Raw genomic sequence first — 21,197 nt, 5'->3', positions numbered from 1 at the left:
AAGCTTGCTGAGAAATGATATATTTAATGAATTGAAAAAGATGTTTAAAATAACATTTTTTTAAAAACAAAAAAAAATCCCTTCCAGTAGCACCTTAAAGACCAACTAAGTTAGTTCTTGGTATGAGCTTTCGTGTGCATGCACACTTCTTCAGATTTTTTTAACAAACAAACAGAAGCTTTCATTTGGGGAATTATAGGGTTGGAACGATCCAAACTGTATAGAAATTTATTCATTTATGTGACTACAGCAGCAAGAATGTTAGTTGCCCAAAAATGGAAAGAAGAAGTCCTAGCGAAAGAATATACAAAAACTTATGGAATATGCAGAAATGGCAAAACCTACTGGAAAAATAAGAAATCAAGATAACAAACTTTTTATAAAAGAATGGAAATGGTTTATTGAATATTTACAAATAAACTGTAAACATATAAAGACCATTGGCAGGATTATTGTAACAACCTCCAGTTTTATAAGGTAGATGAATAATTGAGTAAATTAAGTTAATTTGGAATATGCAGAAAATATAAAAAAATAAATTTAAGGAACTGCAGAAAGAGGGGGAAGAATGTCAAATTTTGAAATGTTAGAATGATTGTAAAATTATTGAAATGTATAAAACTGAAAATGATAAATATTAATATAAATTAAAAATAAAAATATAAAACTGCATACAACTAGAGAAGGCATTCAAGCTGCAGCAATATCATAGGAAAAATTCCTCGAATCTTTGCTTTCCAAAGCTGAAGTAGGAATATGAAGCAGAGCCATCATTATTTTCATCAAAGAGAGGAAGAAGGTCTGAACAGTCACACCTGATTTGAAATAAATCTGATTTATTTATTACAGATGGGAAAATAAGGCTGAAAGAATGCGGTCCTGAATATCATTTGGCAAAAGGGCGGCTCACAAATGAAAGAAAGAAAGAAAGAAAAGAAAAATATACTACCAACAATTCTAACAAATAGACCAACTGAGGTTTATGGTGGTATAGTTTTATGCAACCAACTTTAATTCTGAGGCATCAATCAGAGACAAGTAAATCAATTTTAATGATAAAGCAGAGACATAAAGGTTTCAGTTATGGGGGTTTGACATATCTCCAAAATATGACTGTATAGAAAACTGGAGGTGGAAGAAAAAAGAATATGTTACTGGTATGCGTAAAAAAAAGAAAAGAAAAGGTGTGGGATTAGCAGCTTAATTTCAAAGCAGAAATTTGACTTGGACTTTGCATAAACAATGCTATACCTTTAAGCGTTCTGACTGACAGTCAGGGTTGAAAAACAACCATTCAGTCTGAAAGCAGAGCCTATTAAAAAGCATGATGTTTCTAAACAGCATCTGTTATGTACTAATAAGCATTATTTAAAGGACACAGACCTTTAATTGCTTCCAAACATGCACTTATTCAAAATTGCCACAAGGCAATCTTTACCAAAAGCATCACATGAGCCCACAGGAATCCCAACAATACAATACAAAACGTTTTTTAGTTTTAAATTGACTTGAAGTCTCAGAGTGCAACAAATGTATAGAGAGGCACTTTTTGCGAATTGTATGAAAATGTTTGTGAAGCTTCACAAGAATGAATTGCAAATAAGAATTACATCAGAGCTATTTGCCATCTGTTGTCAGCAATGCTGTCTTGCTAAAACCGGTCACCAGACTGCAGTTTTGTAAGTTTAAAAGGCAACCTTTTAAATGTGTAACTAAGCAGAAGGTTGTGTGTGTGCTTGACCTAAAACCTGGAAGTCACTTGGCAAATTCATCACAAAGCATGATAAGGATTTTTCACATGCTTTTTTATTAAGAATACATAATGTTGCTCATGTACTATAAAAGCACAGTGGCAATGTTTTAAAATAGATTGTGTTCATGAAGTTTTTTTCATACAAATTCTACAAAACTAGAAGATCAAAATACCCTCAATTATATCTGAATTACATTTGAAACTGTACATTGTGGATGCTGAAAATGAGTAGGACTAATCTCAATCTAGGTCTAAATATTTAGGATGGCATTCAACTAGGTTTCACTCAACATACTGTAATGCATAGACCTAACTTACTCATGTTAATTTATTTTAATGTCTCCTCTGAGTAATACTTAGTTGAATACCACCCTTACAATTCACTTACTGCACAGTTTTGGGATAAACCAAATCCCATGGGATGTCAAGGAAGGCAAGGGAAATTTATGTGGATGCAAAGGTCACTTCTCATGTCATATTCCTTAAGCACAAATATGTTGTTGTTGTTGTTGTTTAGTCGTGTCCGACTCTTCGTGACTCCATGGAGCATGGCCATGATCTTAGTTTTTTTTATGTTGAGCTTCAGACCATATTTTGCGCTCTCCTCTTTCACCCACATTAAAAGGTTCTTTAATTCCTCCTCACTTTCTGCCATCAAGGTTGTGTCATCTGCATATCTGAGGTTGTTGATATTTCTTCCGGCAATCTTAATTCCGGCTTGGGATTCAGCCAGTCCACCCTTTCGCATGATGAATTCAGCATATAAATTAAATAAGCAGGGAGACACTATACAGCCTTGCCGTACTCCTTTCCCAATTTTGAACCAATCAGTTGTTCCATATCCAGTTCTAACTGTAGCTTCTTGTCTCACATAGAGATTTCCCAGGAGACAGATGAGGTGATCAGGCACTCCCATTTCTTTAAGAACTTGCCATAGTTTACTGTGGTTGACACAGTCAAATGCTTTTGCGTAATCAATGAAGGAGAAGTAGATGTTTTTCTGGAACTCTCTAGCTTTCTCGATAATCCAGCGCATGTTTGCAATTTGGTCTCTGGTTCCTCTGCCCCATCAAAATCCAGCTTGCACTTCTGGGAGTTCTCTGGCCATATACTGCTTAAGCCTGCCTTGTAGAATTTTAAGCATAACCTTGTAAGCGTGTGAGATGAGCGCAATTGTGCAGTAGTTGGAGCATTCTTTGGCACCGCCCTTCTTCGGGATTGGGATGTAGACTGATCTTCTCTAATCTTCTGGCCACTGCTGAGTTTTCCAAACTTGCTGGCATATTGAGTGTAGCACCTTTACAGCACTATCTTTTAAAATTTTAAATAGTTCAGCAGGAATATCATCACTTCCACTGGCCTTGTTATTAGCAGTGCTTTCTAAGGTCCATTTGACTTCATTATCCAGGATGTCTGGCTCAAGGTGAGCAACCACATTACCTGGGGTGTACGAGACCTCCATATATTTCTGGTATAATTCCTCTGTGTATTCTTGCCACCTCTTCTTAATGTCTTCTGCTTCTGTTAGGTCCTTTCCACTTTTGTCCTTTATTATGGTAATCTTGTACGAAATGTTCCTTTCATATCTCAAATTTTCTTGAACAGATCTCCGGTTTTTCCCATTCTGTTGTTTTCCTCTGTTTGTTTGCATTGCTTGTTTAAGAAGGCCCTCTTGTCTCTCCTTGCTATTTTTTGGAAATCTGCATTCAATTTCCTGTATCTTTCACTATCTCCCTGGCATTTTGCTTGCCTTCTCCCCCCTGCTATTTGTAAGGCCTCATTGGACAGCCACTTTGCTTTCTTGCATTTCCTTTTCATTGGGATGGTTTTCGTTGCTGCCTCCTGTATAATATTACAGCCTCCATCCATAGTTCTTCAGGCACTCTGTCCACCAAATCTAAATCCTTAAACCTGTTACTCACTTCCACTCTGTATTCATAAGGGATTTGATTTAGATTGTGTCTTACTGGCCCAGTGGTTTTTCCTACTTTCTTCAGTTTTGCTATAAGAAGCTGGTGATCTGAGCCACAGTCAGCTCCAGGTCTTGTTTTTGCTGACTTAGAGCTTCTCCATCTTTGGCTGCAGAGAATATAATCAATCTGATTTCAATGCTGCCCATCTGGTGATGTCCATCTGTAGAGTCGTCTTTTGTGTTGTTGGAAAAGAGTATTTGTGATAACCAGCTTGTTCTCTTGACAGAACTCTATTAGCCTTTGCTCAGCTTTGTTTTGAACTCCAAGGCCAAACTTGCCAGTTGTTCCTTTTATCTCTCGACTCCGTACTTTAGCATTCCAGTCCCCTATAATGAGAAGAACATCCTTCTTTGGTGTGACTTCTATAAGGTGTTGTAAGTCTTCAGAGAATTGGTCAATTTCAGTTTCTTCAGCACCGGTAGTTGGTGCATAAACTTGGGTTACTGTGATGTTAAAAGGTCTGCCTTGGATTCATATCGAAATTATTCTGTCATTTTTGAGATTGTATCCCAGTACAGCTTTTGCCAAATTGAATTTGCCCATTCCCATCCATTTTAGTTCACTGATGCTCAGGATGTCAATATTTATTCTTGCCATCTAATTTTTGACCACATCCAGCTTACCAAGGTTCATGGTTCTTACACTCCAGGTTCCTATGCAATATTATTCTTTACAGCATTGGACTTTCCTTTTGCTTCCAGGCATATCTGCAACTGAGCTACCTTTCGGCTTTGGCCCAGCCACTTCATCAGCTCTGAATCTACAGTGGTACCCCGCAAGACGAACGCCTCGCAAGACGGAAAACCCGCTAGACGAAAGGGTTTTCCGTTTTGGAGGCGCTTCGCAAAACGAATTTCCCTATGGGCTTGCTTCGCAAGACGAAAGCCCATAGGGAAATCTCCGGGACAGCGGGGAAGCGCAGCGCGTCTTCCCCACTGTCCTCGGACCTCCTCCGAAGCCTGGCTGGGGGGGGGGGGGATAAAGGGGAAAAAAATTATTCCCCCACCGCCAGGCGTGGGGCTGGGGCGGGGGAAGCCCGAGCTTCCCCCTCCCCCAGAACGGGACCCAGAGCCATGCCGAAGCTGCGCGCAGCTTTGGCATCGCTCTGGGAGCTTGCGGGGCTGGGGGAGGAGGAAGCCCTCCGCCAGCCTCCAAACCATGTCGGGAGACAGCGGGATGGCGCGCTGCGCCTCTCCCGCTGTCCCCCGAGTTTGCGGGGCTGGCGATGGGGAGGAGCAGGCTTCTCCCCCCGCCAGCCTTCCAGCCAAGTCGGGGGGCAGCGGCAAGGGCGTGCTGCGCCTCTCCCGCTGTCCCCCGAGTTTGCGGGGCTGGCGACGGGGAGGAGCAGGCTTCTCCCCCCGCCAGCCTTCCAGCCAAGTAGGGGGGCAGCGGGAAGGGCGCGCTGCGTTTCTCCGCTGTCCCGGACGGCTTTCAAAAGCCTGCCTTCAAAAGCCGTCCGGGACAGCGGAGAAACGCGCTGCCTTTCTCCGCTCTCCCGGGAAGGCAGGCAGGGGGGAGCAAAGGCTTTCGCCCCCGCCCGCCTTCAGAAGAGGTCAAGGACCTCTTCTGAAGGCGGGAGGGGGGCGAAAGTCCTTGCTCCCCCCTGCCTGCCTTCAAAAGCCATCCGGGAGAGCGGAGAAACGCGCTGCCTTTCTCCGCTCTCCCGGGAAGGCAGGCAGGGGGGAGCAAAGACTTTCGTCCCCGCCCACCTTCAGAAGAGGTCCAGGACCTCTTCTGAAGGCGGGCAGGGGGCGAAAATCTTTGTCCCCCCTGCCTGCCTTCCCAGGGGCTTTTAAATCGCCCCGGACAGCGGAGAAGTCCTCCGCTGTCCCGGGCGATTTTAAAATGCCGCCCGCCAGCATTTTAAGATTGCCCCGGACAGCGGAGAAGTCCTCCGCTGTCCCGGGGTTTTTTAAAATGCTGGGGGTGGGAAGAAAAGCCCTTGTCCCCCCCCCAGCCTTCAGAAGAGGTCGGGGGACAGACTGTCCCCGGACCTGGTCTGAAGGCGGTTTCCCTAGGAACGCATTAATTGATTTTCAATGCATTCCTATGGGAAACCGTGCATCGCACGAAAAACTCGCAAGACGAAGAGACTTGCGGAACGAATTAATTTCGTCTTGCGAGGCACCACTGTACTTGTACTTGTCCTCCGCTCTTCCTCAGTAGCATGTTGGACGCCTTCCAACCTGAGGGGCTCATCTTCCAGCGTCATAACTTTTATATTCCTGTTGTCTTTGTCCATGGAGCTTTCTTGGCTGGGATACTGGAGTGGCTTGCCGGTTCCTGCTCCAGGTGGATAACGTTTGGTCAAAACTCTTCACTATGACCTGTCCATCTTGGGTGGCACTGCACGGCATAGCTCATAGCTTCTCTGAGTTATTCAAGCCCCTTCGCCACAACAAGGTAGTGATCCATGAAGGAGACAAATATATTAACATAAATAATAACATGTGTACCCTTATGGGCAGGTTGAAGGGTACATGACTATTCAGTGAACCCAAGAGAGATGAGGAAATGAGAAATAAGATGGCAGTACAGGTTAGGGTAGAGAGAAAGGCAATCGCACATAAAGGTCCCAGGAAGACAGAAATAAGCAAAAGAAAAGTCAAACAGAAGCCAAGAAATTAAAAGTAGGACCCATGTTAAAGTAGTTAACTGGTAGATTCTACTGGCCAGTTGCCAATCTCCCCTTCTTGGGCAGGGTTCTTAAGCTGGTAGTCACAGACCAGATCCAGACACTTTTGGGGGAAACTGATTTTCTAGATCCATTTCAATTTGGCCCAGTTTTGGCACAGAAACTGTTTTGCTCACCCTGCATGGTTACCTTTGTTGGGAGAGAAACAGCGGAAATGTGTCCCCGTTAATTCTCCTCAACCTCTCAGCAGTTTCACAAACCACCAACCATAGTATCCTTCTGGAGCCCTTCTGGAGCAGCTGTCCAAGTTAGGTGTGGGTAGCACAGCTTTGGAGTGGTTCTGGTCCTACTTGGATGGTCACTTCCAGAGGGTGATGCTTGGGGAGTGCTCTTTGGCCCCATGGAGCCTTCAATGTGGGGTTACTCAGCATTATATTTTATCCCCTATGCCAGTGGTTGTCAACCAGTGTGCTGTGGCACCCTGGGGTGACTGGAGGAACGTTCAGGGGAGCCCTGGGTGCTGTCATTTCATTAACTTGCAGCCCCCTCCAAAAACACCACACCAAAAATCCTCCCCAGCTTCTGTAATTAAGAGTTCCTTAGTTTTACAGAAAGGGCTTGAGAAATGCAAGAAAACAGCAAAGTAGCTTGATGGGGTGTCTGCCTGGATGTGTGTGTGTTCTTAAAAATAACCCTGAAAGTGGGGGGTGTCTTTCATGTTTCTCTCTCCTTCTACCCCCAACATCCCTCCCCTCTTCTCTACCTCTTTCTACAGTTTAAAACAAATTGCAATCACAAAAAATAAGGCAGGATACCTCAGTCAGTAGACCATGAGACTCTTATAATCTCAGGGTTGTAGGTTTAAGCCCCACTTTGGGCAAAAGATTCATGCACTGCAGGTGGTTAGATAAATGGCCCTCCCCTCATGGTCCCTTACAACTACAATTCTGTGATTGTACGATATACACCTCAAGTGTCAAAAGCCAGGGTAAGGAGGTCATCAGCATTCACCGAAAGTGGTATAGGTGCCAGGCATCTGTGGGGAGAGTTCCACAGTTTAGGGGCTGCCACAGAGAATGTCCTGTTCCAGACAATCACCAACTGAGACTCTGAGGGCAGAGTAACTACCAAGAGGGCACCCCCTGCTGATCTTAGCACCCAAGAGGCTCTGTCGGAGAGAGTCTTTCAAATATTTGGGGTCTAAGTTGGGTGTTAAGCTGCAGTGTGAGCACTTTCAGTTGGGCCAAGAAATGACTGGCAACCAGAGTACACAATGTGGCTGTTAACTGAGCATTCAGTCCAATTTGTTTGCAGGGAAGTTATATGAAGCAACTGTTATCTCACTCTTTCCAGTGCATTTCCCCCCATCACCTTCCTTGCCCCACAAAGTCCAGGAAGGATACCCAATTCACTTTGGTTGCAAAACCTGAATTTGTGGTTAGAGAACTGAATCCCATCCACAAAATGCAGTTTGGAAGTAGCCCGAATGCTAATGGGTCAAAACTTAAAATAGGATCCAGTGATCTATGAAGGACATTTTGTATCTATGGGGTCAAAAACTACAGGAAGGAGGATCTAGAAGATTCCTACTATAATAGGAGAACATCCAGAGCATTAATACTTCTGTGGGTCACAAAACCTTAAAGAGAAAAGGACTAAGGCCTGGGAGACCAGGGTTCAAAGACTAACTCAGCTACAGTGCCAAATAGGTGGCCTTTAGCCAGTCGCTGCCTCTCAGGCTAACCTGCACCACAGGATTGTGAAGATAAAATGGACATCACACCTAGTTTCCTTGGAGGAAAAAAGGTTGTAACAATAAACTATTGCATATATTGACTAAAAATGAGGGAGGGACCCCATTGCCCCGCCTGCCTTGGGGTAAAGATTCTCACATCATAAAATGCTACACTTTGGTGAAAGGAGGTAAGAAATTTGGGGCTTTCAGCATTTACAAGCCGAGAAGCTGGCGGGGGTGGGGAGGAGGCAGGATTTCTGTGCGTGAAACAAAAACATATATTTTCACGCAGAGAACCCTGGGAATTGTAGTTTGTTAAGGGCGCTAAGGACTGTAGCTTCCCGGTGTGCGTAAACTACAGTCCCCATGGTTCTTTGCGGAGGGATGGTGTGTTTTCAACCTACGGCTCGGTACGCAGCTGCGGTCTTGATTTCTCAAGCGCGAAAGGAGAGGGAAGTGCGCTGTGATTTTAGTCGCTGCCCTTGTAGCTGTAATCGGATTAGAATATGCACGCAACGAAACACACACACACAACTCTCAAAAAATCAAAACAGGAAAACAAAAACACCCTTTCCCGAAGCGGAAAGCCGTATGAGAATGAAGCCCCGAGAGAAGCGAGAGCCAGCGCTTCGCAGTCCCTCTTACCCGCACGGGCTGAGGCGGCGCTTCCCGCCCGCTTCTGAGGGGCCACCGCAGCCGCCATCATCACTTCCTCCGGGGCGGCTCTAAAGCCTCCCTGCTGCTCCTCCTCCGCCGGCCCTCAGAGCCGCCCATCGCCTGCCTCTCTCCCTCATGGCTTCTGCCGTTCACACCCACTTCGACCGTCGAAATCTCAGTCAGCTCACGGAGTGCATATAGGTTGCCTTAGCGTTTTCGGCGGGAAGCGGGGGAAATAGCCTCCCGTGTGGCAATTGCTATTCTCCACAAATCCTCTCAAAAAACAATTGCGACAAATTTACCGGCTCTTGGATGGGAAGCCGTGTATATTCCCCACAAAATGTCGTCCTGCCAAAGAAATCTATTCGTATTTGACTTTTAATTCAAGACCCCCTCCCGCCCCAAAAAACCCACTTAAAAATAAATGCACGTGACAGATACATACAGGTTTGCATGTATTCACCACAAAATAGCCTCCAGTGAGACAAAACTAGGAGGGAGGTTTTTTTTGGGGGGGGGGGTATCCTTATACAGTATTGTAGCAAAAAAACACAAACCACAGAGTAAAAGCTTACAGCTAAGACAGATTTAAAATCGTGGGGAAATATAATAATGGGAAGATATTTAAAATCAGCCTTGGCCTGAAACGACTGCAAAGTAGGTCCTAGGCAGGACTTTCTGGGGAAGACATCCTGCAACTAGGGTGCCACCACTGAAAACGCTCCTGCAGTTCCCTCAGAGGAGGATATTTGGACGCCAAGATCTCAAGGTGCACATGTAGAATAAGATAGTATTTCTGGTGCCCTGCTCCCAAGGGCTTTAAAAAATCAAAACCAGCACCTTGAGTGGAGCTTAGAAATGAACTGGGATCTAGTGAAGATGGCCAAAAAAAATTATCACCTGGTCCCATCTAGCAGTCTCGAAGCCATATCCCAAACGAACTGCAGTTTCTGGAACGTTTTCAAAGGTAGTTGCACATGCAACACATTGTAGTGGTCCAAGCTCATATAAATGTATGATTTAATAGCTGCAGTGTCCACAGCAATGTAGGAACCGCACTAGCATGCACTCCAACTGTCCATATTTTAGCCTTCTTGGGGAAAAAATTATGGCTTTAAACTTTGGTGGCTTTAAAAACGGATTAGACAAATTCATGGAGAATGAGGCTATCATCCATAGCTACTAACCACATTGTTTATGCTCTACCTCCAATGTCAGAGGCAGTAAGGCTTCTCAGTGAGAGTTGCTAGGTACTGCACTCAGGTATTGATTGTGGGCATCCCATCAACATCTGGTTGGCCACTGTAAGAAAAGGATGCTGAACTGGATGGGCTGATACAGCAGGGCTCTTCTTATGCTCTTAAAATAAAATTAGCATGCACTTTGTACAATAGTTTCTATACACCAAACAGGAGTGATTAGCAATACCACAACCCACATACAACCAGATGCATTATGGGAATGGCTGGAGGTGGGATACTATGGTTTAAAATTAAGCCAGATGCAACGAGACCCATTTAAAAAGGACGAGGCTAATGTTTAGCCAAAATCAGCTTCATTGGATTCGCAACCATTGGTTCTAATCCTATAGTAGTTATAGATGCTTCAGTTTAAAATGGAAAATGTTTTTTATACCGTATTTTTATGTGTCTTTGTGGTTTTTAACTGTGATTTAAATTATTTTAGTGTTATTTTATGATGACAGTATGCCACCCTGCTCTCCAAAGAAGAGGGGCATGAAAGAGCCTCAGAGAGGCTGTTTATATTATAAGCCATTTTGTCAAGACTATTTGCCTGGAAAAGCAAGATATATAGACATAAATAAATAAAAGATAACTAAAATTGCTTCTACAGAGCACTGGCTTTTATAGTAGACTATAAAAGCCCAAATTTATAAGTAATAGGTAGACTTATTTTATTAATTCAGCATCACTATGCAACAGAGACATACAAAAATAAAAGTGATTGGATTATTTCTAATCAGGTTAGATTTGAAATCAATAGCTAAGATTATGTAGTTAAGTCATTCTGCATAGTTGAAAGGGGAGAAAGCATAAGGATCTTTGTAACCATCAATATTCCAGGGCTTGTGTAATTAAAATTATCCCACATCATGTGAAACCAGAACAGTCCCAGTTTGGTGAAGTGTTTTTCCACTGACCAATAGGAAGATGGACATTTTGGAACAGATGGTAAAAGAATATAATAAGGTCAGCTGTGATCAAGCATGATACCAGTGAAGAGTGAGCTGGTTATTGGTGTCCGGAACGTAAAGGATTTAAATTAAATGGACATCAATTCTGACACAGTGGTTGTCACGGGTAAGGCTCAATTTTTTTAGTCCTCTTTTAGCCATGCATGGAATGTGCATACACTGGTCTGCTCTTTGTCATAAACAACTCCAAAGGCACACACAGACACACAAACAACTAGCAACTGGACATACCAACATTTCCAAATGGAAAATAGCTCACTGCTGCAACTTGCTAAAAAAGATCAGATGGTATGTCAGTGGGGTAAAAGAAAATGCATGCTATCCTTTATCCAAGAAAGCTTGTCGTTCGTTATTCCTGTCACTTCCGAAAATATCTGTTGATATCTTTTCCTGTGCGGGCTATTTAGCCTCTAGGGTAAAACTAGAAAAGTGTTGCCTAAAAAGAGCTATAGAGCAAGACTGCTTCCCAGTTCCACATCAAGGTCCAAAATTAGAGCCAACACATGTCAAATTTCAACTTCTCAGTTTCAAAACAAGGAGATAAAAATCAGAGGAAATAACACACACAGTTTTATTACCCCAACACTATAATATATAAACAGTGTGTTGAAATAGCATTCCGGAACATCCAAATCCCTGGAGCCAATTTTGGATATTTTCTTTTCAGTTATAGTTAATGCTGAATCACCAGTGAAGATGCAATCAGTTAAGAGAGAGAGACTGAGCTTTAAAAGGTTGAAACTCTCCTGGAATGCCACTGCACACTTTTGCTCACTGTTACGCCACTAGCTGCTCTAAAGGCAATCATTACGTATAGGTTTGACATGTGAGTTGCTGGATAGTTTTCCACTGTAGGCCATCTGAGGACACAGCATTGAGAATGAAGTGGCATCAAAGAGAATCTGAATCTAGCCATTTTCAATTAGCACACAATTTAAGATTATTTTTGTGTTTGTTAAAATAGCTCCCAGGCAGCCTAGGCAGAAACATTTCAGACGCTCCATAGTTTTAGGTGACTTGAATGAGGAAGTGGGAATGACGAAACCACTTAAGCTTTCTGTAGATTCGTGGAACTGTGGAGTTGGAAGGGATCCCAAGGGTTATCTAGTCCAACCCCCTGTGTTGCTGTAATCTGAACGAAATCATACATATCCATTTTTAATGTCCATATGAGGGCAATAGATTTGGCCACCCGAAATGTCATAAAATCATATGCAAACATCAGACTAGATGTTTAAAAAACATATAGGGAAGAGAATATAAGAACGTAAGAAGAGCGCTGCTGGATGGCAAAGGCCCATCGAGTCTAGCATCCTGCTACCACAGTAGCCAGATTTATACCTATGGAAGCCTGCAAAGCAGGGCATGGAATGCAACAACCCTCTTCCCAGTTGTGATTCCTAGCAACTAGTACAGTGGTACCTTAGTTCTCAAACTTAATCCGTTCCGGCAGTCTGTTCAACTCCCGAAACCGTTCAAAAACCAAGGCGCAGCTTCTGATTGGATGCAGGAGCTTCCTGCACTCAAGTGGAAGCCACGTCAGACATTTGGCTTCCGAAAAACATTCGCAAACCGGAACACTTACTTCCGGGTTTGCAGCATTTGGGAGCCGATTTGTTCAACAACCAAGGTACCACTGTATTCAGATACACACTCCCTCTGAAGGTAGAGGTAGGACTCCATCATGGCTAGTAGTCATCAATAGCCTTAACTTGCATGAAAATAAAAGGCTGCTGGTGTTTTTTAAGCCATCCATGTTTGATTCTGGTAAGTTTTAAGATGGAAGACACTGGGGAAAGCTTGCACGCTATTTTATGAACCGGAAAAGTCCAATATGGACTTTGGGATCTTTCTTATAGGCCAAGACAACTACCTTTGCTCTTTGAGATCACCTTCTTCTTCTCCTTTTCCTTAACTACAATAACCAGCAACAAATTAAAATCCAAAACAGCAGCACCCATGCAGAAGGGGCTGGTATCAGCAGGTCTGAAGAGCCCCAAGGTCTGCATATGGAAATGGCCCCCCAAGGAAACCTAAAAGGAAGGAGGGTAAACAGCTCAATCAGATTGCTCATTGGGCATGGAATGGCACTGCTGGCTGGCTAAAACCCTAAACAGGAGAACATCACACTGCGGCGTTATGTTTTATGTCCCATATCTTTCTGTTAAATGTGCAGGTGCAGTTTAGAGGTACTGCAGTGCCATCACTAAATGCCTCAGTCACTTTTTCACCTGCTTGAAACAAAATTGTTGGCACCGTTTCTGGTTTTAGTAGCCAATATTATTCAGTCAATATGATCCCTGTGTTGGTTTCGACACTCCAATATTTGAAGAGCTCATAATGAAGTCACTTCTTTTAATAGAACAGCTAAACCCTCGGCAGAGGTTTCTTATAGCCACAGTTGCAAGCTGCACATTTCACTCAGCTAGCTCATAACTTGATGTTGTCCAACTCTGGTGAGCTCCCCCATTTCTTTTACTGAAAAAGCAGTGAAGCAGATACAGAACCATATCTCTGTTTTTCCTTTCAAACATTTCATCTGTTCCCTGTGTGTTATACCTGGTAAAATATTGTACTTGATGTCCCAAGTTCAAATTCCTGATCAATCCTAAAACTCACTAGGCCATCTTTGGCCCTTTTCTTGTTTTTTGCCTAACCCAAATCACAGAGCTGTTGAGAAACCGGAATATGATAACTTCAACCATACTATCCTGCGTTACTGAATATAAGGGGTGGGGCACCAATATGTTTTTATGTATAGAAAGATATACTAATATTCCCTCTCTGTGGCAAGAACTCTTGGGCAGAAGATAATGTGCGTAATGTAGAAAGGCACGAAAAATTGTCAGCTTGTTAGTTTAAAAAGAATCTCAAAACAGGAACAAAATTGGACAAAATTTGCATTTGAGTTTTTAAGGAGCCCTATAGTTCTGAAGCAAGGAGCACACTTTGTCTTTAGATGATGGATTTATGTATCATACCTGAAGAGACACCATCTTAGGTTTCTTCCCTGATAGAGCCAGAATGCATTTTAAGATGTTACTTGTGAACTGTAGTTTTTATAAGAACTTGCATTAAAACTAGCATTACAGTATTTCAAAAGCTGCTGCATAATTGATAATGGTTCTATGATTCTGTTGCAACTCTAACTTTATTGGGCAAGGGAAGGGGAACCTGTGGCCCTTTAGATATTGCTGGATTTTTAACTCCCATCAGCCTTACTCTGAATGGTCAGCAGCCAGGAATCTGGGAGTTGTTGTCCTTCAACATCTGAAGGAGCACAGGTTCTGCATCCCTGGAGTAGAAGGGGCCAAATCCTTCCACTAGTTCAGTACAAAATTAAGCCCATAGCTAAATGTACTATCCTGCATAAATGTAAAGTGGGCAGGTCTCCTAATGTGGATCAATACCTTTTAGATCTTTGCAGTTCATGAACAGAGTCTACATTAAAAGGATAAATTTCACATTTCTTATACATCTATGTGGATTGTGGAGTAGAGGATAGATCTCTTCCCCTTACATTACTTACACCTCTGTATCTCTTTATTTATCCATCCGTTCCAGCTCTTCATGAATTCATGCTCCTGGGGTGGCTTACAACATAAAATCTAACAATAAAACACAGCAACTATTAAAATACAGCAACTAAAACATGCTTTCAGATTCAAAGTCTTGTTCAGAGCAGAATTATTAACTGTATTCTTTTAATTTGCTATGAAAAATATTACAGGAATATTACCAGAAAAAAATAGCAAATTTTTGTGTGTGTGTGATTCAGCTATGTGTTAATTGTAAATAGTTAAATTTGTGTGACACAGAACTTGAACACATGCCTGTAACCTGAAGTGAGGGTGTCTGTGGGGGCAATAGGAAATAGAGACTACCGTAATTTGTTTGTCATTGAGAAGCTGAGATAAGGGAACCTTTTACTGTAAAAATCTCAATAACCATTCAATAAACAACTCACAGCAGAAGTTAGCCAAGGGAACAAATTGTGACAAGATCAGGAACTTATGAATTTTAAGGTTTTAATTATACTTATTTGCTTTCAGGCTTTGGTCCTTTTCGACAGCATCTTGTTAACTCTAGCTGGGAAGCAGCAAAGGTAAGAATGCCCTTTATGTTGAAGTACAAAAAAGGAACAATATTCAGGTGTAGCTTTGTGTTTCTCTTGTGTTCAAAAGTAGGGTATTTTTCACTACCTGGAATTATTGCTTTGTAATCAAAACATAAGCAAAAACTGATGAAATTTTAAAGGCATGAAATTTTAAGTGGGGAAATTATAGTATTAATAAAGCATTACATAATCAGTTCAGAGTTCTGTTAAAGCACAATAAATTATTTACTTTGAGGTTTCAGGCACATCATGGAGTTATAGGACTAGTTATCAAAGGCTTAAGTATGTTTACGATGTAGTGCAAGCTCTTGATAATTGGAATCATTATTTCCTTCCCCTCACAGACCAAATTTCACACAAGTTTTGTTTCTCAGAAATTATCTACTCGAAAAGAGATGGGGAAAATAATAAAAGTACTTTGTGTTCTGGATAGGAAATTTATTGTACGCCCAGTGAAATTTTGAAGCAGTAGATAACCCAAATCACTGAACCAGAACTTCCTTACTAAATTGTCAATATTTCAAGCATTCCAGGAGATCAAGCAATCCAGGAGATCTAAAACTACTTAGGATTTAAATATCTGAAAGACTGCCTCCCTCCCTACAGATGCCCTTGGGTGTTAAGATCAGTAGAGAGGACCCTCTTGGTACTTCCAGGTGACAACCAAGAATGGTGCATTCTTTGTAGCAGCCCATAAGCTGTGGCACTTCCTCCCCATAGAGAAAGCCTAGCACCTTCATTATGTGGTTATTTGTCATATGTTGAAGACACTTCTATTTAACCTGGCTTTTGACACGTGAGATACTTATTTTCGGATCCACCCTATTCTCTTGATTATAATTTCTTCTAACTGATTTTAATATTGTGTTTTAAATTGTTGTAATGCATTTTGGGACCTTGGTGTGAAGGGTGGGTAAGAAATATAATAAATTAAAAATTATTATTTCTCCCAGCCCTAGCTTGCTATGTGCCTGAAACCACAAGAATAATCACTTAATAGCTCTACACATTGTTTTCTGGTAGTGTTTGGCCCCTATTATAGAGTACGGTATATTATCTTGGAGGAAAATTAAGTGCCATTTATTTGCAAATTAGTGCAGTCTAAAGCCAAAATAAACTAATGAAACAGAGCATCGGAGGTTTCTTTGAAGACTATTTTTGGTTTCTTGCAGTGCTGAAAAATGACATAAGATAAATGAAAGCAGTATATCATTAAACATGCCAAAGCCCTGCAGTAGAAAACACATTAAAGTCTCTTTCCTCTTTGGTTGCAAAAATTACTTTTGAGTGTAGCTGAAGATGCTGGTCCTTGTTGAGGACTAAGCCAGTGGTTTATTCAGGCTTGAAAAACAATTCGATAGGTTCAGATTCCACAAATAATAGTTTTTTTTACACACACACCAGCCCTAACCTCTTCTCTCTTTATATTGATGGCATACATATTTGTCCCAAGCAAACGAGATTTCTATGCCTGCTAAAAGAGCTATGTTCTGTATGTTTTGGAGATGGGAAAACCCTGTAGAACATGGGTAGGCAAACTAAGGCCCGTGGACGGTCCAGGAATCAGCGTGTTTTTACATGAGTAGAATTTGTGCTTTTATTTAAAATGCATCTCTGGGTTATTTGTGGGGCATAGGAATTCGTTCATCCCCCCCCCCAAAAAAACATAGTCCTGCCCCCCACAAGGTCTGAGGGACAGTGGACTGGCCCCCTGCTGAAAAAGTTTGCTGACCCCTGCTGTAGAAGCATTAAAGTTGTTTCTAGTTTACAAATTCTTTTCTGTCCTCAACTTTTGATCAAATAACGTTTCTTCTTGCTTACCATGGACAGCAAACAGTAGTACAGTGGTACCTCAGGTTACATATGCTTCAGGTTACAGACTCCGCTAACCCAGAAATAGTGCTTCAGGTTAAGAACGTTGCTTCAGGATGAGAACAGAAATCGTGCTCCGGTGGCAGCAGGAGGCCCCATTAGCTAAAGTGGTGCTTCAGGTTAAGAACAGTTTCAGGTTAAGATGGACCTCTGAAATGAATTAAGTACTTAACCCGAGGTACCACTGTAGTAGCTTTCCAATCTATTCTTTGGCCTCGGTTTCTTGCATGGAAAAGGGGGGGGGTGGAGGTTACATGCGGCCATCTGACCCTGGCCTAACCAGTCACAGAGGAGTGTCTCATTAAACACAGAGAAATTCAAATGTGTGTGAGAAAATAAAATGCTAATTGTAAGCTGGCATGGATCTACTTTTGGAAAAACAGGCAAACAATGCTGCATTCTTAGGCAAGATGATGCAAGAGCCTCTCCAAGACCATTCGTGCCACAGGAAAAACACAGCTGGCTGTGTTCTCCTAATGTGTTTACTTCGCCTGCAAGAATTGTTTGCTTGTTTATGTCAAACAGTTTATTGAGCACAGCTAATCAATGTTTCCGCTGACAAGGAAATTGTAACAGTTTACTCAGGAAGCCAACCTTCAAGAACAAGCTTGCCCCATTCACACACTAGTACCAGGGCAATCTTAAGTCTGCGGCTCCTTCTGTGCCACCTTGGATTCGGTGCAATAAATGAAACACTGGGACCTTCCAACTTGAAAAGGAAGATAGAGATTCTTCCAAACAAGGACAGGTCCCTGGGGAGTGCGTTATGAGACACACATTTAATCATCAAAACAGCAAGTAGTTGGGGGGCCAGGGCCAACAGAGCTTGGACAAGAGTTTTAGTAGCTAGTACACAGGAAAGGCAGATTGTGGAAACATCGAAGATGACATGGCAGGAGCTTCCCCATAGGGCAAGGCTGGGGAGCCTGTGGCCCTCCATAAGTTTTTGGAATCCAACTCCCATCAGTCCCACCCAGCAATGACCCTCCAAGACCACCTGGAGGACCATACGTTTGGCCAACAGGGTGGCCAACACCTAGCCACCCCCTTAAATAGGCTGGGGGTGGGCTGCTCACAGCCCCCAAGCCCCTGGCTCTGATTGGCTGAGTGTACACTGTACGTCCATATCCGAGGGCCTGATACGGCCGGAGGTTGGCAGTGCCAGCTGTTTCCTCCCCTGGCTGTGCCAGAAGATGGCGGCCTCCCTGGACCCACTGCAGCCATGCCATGCGACAACGGCTGCTCACCCGCAGTCCCAGGTGAGCCGTTATTTTCTCTGTTACGCATTTGGAATTCCTAAACATTGCATTGGTAACTTATACAAACATGGTTATGTCTACCCTTCAAAAGTTGAGAACAGCTCTGCTCTATCAGACAAGGCTCTTATACATTTAAAAAGGAAGGATGATGAGTTGGTGGTTGCTTAGGCCATCTCCTTCTGCATGCTGATCAGCCATATCTAAGAAATGGGGTTTGGGGGAAGTTGGGCCACGAAGTTTTGCTGTACAGCTTCCTCTGAAACATCAAATATTTTAACACAACCTAAGTTGTTCACTCCAACACAGGAACTGGCCACAATTGGTCTTGGAAGTGATGTAGACCTACACATCATGGAACTGCCAGTGGCTTACAAAAAAGCAAGAGAGATTGTCTGTCAAGCATGGGCAACCCTTCAGCCCCAAGTAAGTGAAAATATTACTAGAGGACTCAATTTAAAATTGAGCTTTAGATTCTCAAAATATTTTGTGTAATCTTCAGAAGATTCATTATTTTTTTTAGACAAACTGCTGGGATTAATCTTTAAAGCCCTAAACATATTGGGACCAGGTTATCTTACAGCAGGGACGAGGAATCTGTGACTCTTCAGATGGTATTGGACTCTTAACTCACATCAGTCCCAGCCAGCATGGCCAACAGGAAGAAGTGATGGGAGTTATAGTTCAACAACTGGATGGCCACAGGCTCTCCATTCCTGCCTTCAGGACTGTTTTCAGCCATATACCTGCACCCCCTTTAGCAGACATGCAGTGTTCTGCCTTCTTGCCCCCCTTTTACTCAACTTCCTTCTGATTAATTTACATCTCATCTTTTCAGCAACAGGGCTCAGAAAAACTTTTTCTTCACTGCTGCCCTTCAGGAGTGTTAATTACTTGTTTTTCTCATAGTAATTGTATATCTATTTGATGTCCTTAATGCATCTGATATCATGCATGCTACTTTGTGAGGGTCTGGCCCTAAAAAGTAGCATACAAATAGTTTGAATGAATAAATAAATAAATAGACCAAAAGAACCCACGACTTTCTCCCCAACACAGTGGAAACATATTATTTCCAGGGACAAGGTTCTCTATAGCAAGTCTGTATTTCACACAAGGCCAGGGCACAGATTCATTATATACTGTATATCAGAACTTATTTCCTATCTTCTCTCTTGTGGGGCAACCTACAGGTTATGATTCATATTGGCCTGGTTTCTACTTCTAAAGCAATCATCATTCTGGAGCAGTGTGGGAAGAACAAAGGCTATAAAGAAAAGGATGCTTGTGGATTTTGTCCAGAAAAAGGTTGTTGTGTCTTAGAAGGCCCAGACAGAATAGATTCTACAATTAATTTGAAGAGTGTCTGGAAAAACGTTCAGGTGGAAGGGATGGATGTAATTTTTTCCAGAGATGCAGGAAGGTAAATTACTTGCTGTATTGAGAAACCATGTCAGTTGTGGGAGACATGATTCAACTAGGAAATATTCCCAAAAGTCAAACACATCAAAATTTGGAAAGATCTGAGAAAACAGTATCTTCTGTGTATACTGGCCAATACTTAATGGAACATGATCTAAACTCTTAGGACCCCAAGTTAACCACAAGGTGGATCTGATGCAGCTTTTTCTCAAGTTAGCACCATGGTCCATGCATGCAGAAAACCTGCTTCTTGAAGTTTCTCCATTAGTCTCAAAGTTGGGAGCAAACCTAAATGCACAGGGGTGGGTAATGTGTGGCCCTCCAGATGTTACTGGACTTCCCATTATCCCCTGCCAGAATGGCCAATGGCCACGATTGACTAGAATCTCAGTCCAGCAACATCTGGAGGGCCAAAGGTTCTCCATCCATGACGTAGGGAATCTTTTACTGAATGCGATCTGGCACTTCTGTGCCTTAACACATCACTGAATTTGGGTTAGTGATTATAATACTATTTTTATAATGCAAATTTTCTGGTGCTAGATAAAGCAAAGCTGTGCAGATATTCTTGAAATTGTTTGCTGTACTGAGATGCTTTTAAGCAGTTAGCAACCTTACCTCTTCTGATGCGTTGTCTGCAAGCTAGTCCTCAATACCAAGATGGAGTTAACTGTTAAAAGTATATAATTAAGCATACATATTGTGTAGTTTTAAGTATACCTTTCCTCCATGCTGCAGGTACGTTTGTGATTACATCTATTATACCTCTCTTTACTATGGTAATGGAAGAGCAGCGTTTATCCATGTACCTCCTCTATCCCAATGGGTGACAGCAGAACTTCTTGGAAGAGCCCTGCAGACTGTTATCTTAGAGATCTTAAAGCAATGTAAACAAGGGATAATGTAAAACCAAAAACCCTACACACACAAGTTACAAGGTATGTTCATTTTCATCTGACTTTATGAAAAATTCAATACCATCAGTCATACCTATTAAGAAAAATAACCAATGCAATCCAATGTTCTGTGTGTGCGAACTTATGCCTTCATGATTCAATGCACACACTGCTTACACTCAGGGATGAAATGGAAAAACACTTTGGGACACAGGAGCTGCCTGTGTACATTGGAGTACTCTATGACCACAATGCAGGGATGTGGAACCTATGGCCCTCCAGATGTTGTTGGGACTACAACTCCCATCACCCCTCACCATTGGCCAAGCTGGCTTGGGCTGATAGGAGCTGGCTTTCCATTCCACCCGTAACTGTATGGAACAAGACACCATGCACATGTTAAGTGGCTATGGAAAACCATAGAAACATAAAGTAAAGCTGAATCCCCACCCCCTTGCAAATAAATAAATCTTTCTGTAATTCTGGTTCTGATGAGGAAAATCTTGAATTTTAAAAGTTGGGTTACCGCAGATACTTTTGTTAAGAAGAATTATCCACAGGGTGGACAACGCTCCCCTCCCGAAGAAACAAAGTAGCTTTAATAGAAATTCATCACCATCATTTAGAGCACATCTTGTTAGAAGAGGCTGCACTTTTTTAAAAGTA

At 42.4% G+C, this 21,197-nt stretch overlaps 2 protein-coding genes across 6 annotated transcripts in view; one reads left to right on the top strand and one right to left on the bottom strand.

Annotated features, from left to right (window-relative positions):
• Window positions 1-9,175, bottom strand: part of FAM169B (Protein) — a 41,942-nt gene extending 32,767 nt beyond the window's left edge. The window contains exon 1 of one of the 2 annotated variants that reach the window (XM_077918993.1): window positions 8,742-9,175. Coding sequence is in view for 1 of the 2 variants with exons in the window: in XM_028707239.2 (XP_028563072.2) it covers window positions 8,742-8,802 (61 nt within the window). In the remaining variant the exon portion in view is untranslated. The remainder of the gene's footprint in view (window positions 1-8,741) is intronic. The other variant, XM_028707239.2, reaches the window with a different exon arrangement.
• PGPEP1L (pyroglutamyl-peptidase I like) lies at window positions 8,853-20,936 on the top strand. Of its 4 annotated transcripts, none has more exons than XM_028707244.2 (6): window positions 8,853-8,954; window positions 10,921-11,074; window positions 15,021-15,073; window positions 18,523-18,639; window positions 19,407-19,636; window positions 20,374-20,936. In XM_028707244.2, the coding sequence occupies exons 2-6, from the start codon at window positions 11,041-11,043 to the stop codon at window positions 20,540-20,542; spliced, it is 603 nt and encodes a 200-aa protein (XP_028563077.2). In that variant the 5' UTR covers window positions 8,853-8,954; window positions 10,921-11,040; the 3' UTR covers window positions 20,543-20,936. The 4 variants fall into 4 exon arrangements, with proteins under 4 accessions (XP_028563077.2, XP_028563074.2, XP_077775120.1 ...); XM_028707241.2 differs by lacking the exon at window positions 8,853-8,954 and adding an exon at window positions 9,569-9,720; XM_077918994.1 differs by lacking the exons at window positions 8,853-8,954; window positions 10,921-11,074 and adding an exon at window positions 9,569-9,720.
• The last annotated feature ends 261 nt before the right edge of the window (window positions 20,937-21,197 follow it).

Source organism: Podarcis muralis, chromosome 14, assembly GCF_964188315.1.
Source record: "Podarcis muralis chromosome 14, rPodMur119.hap1.1, whole genome shotgun sequence".
NCBI lineage: Eukaryota > Metazoa > Chordata > Lepidosauria > Squamata > Lacertidae > Podarcis > Podarcis muralis.
Note: the sequence above shows the minus strand (reverse complement) of the source record. Positions and strands in the feature narration are given on the sequence as shown.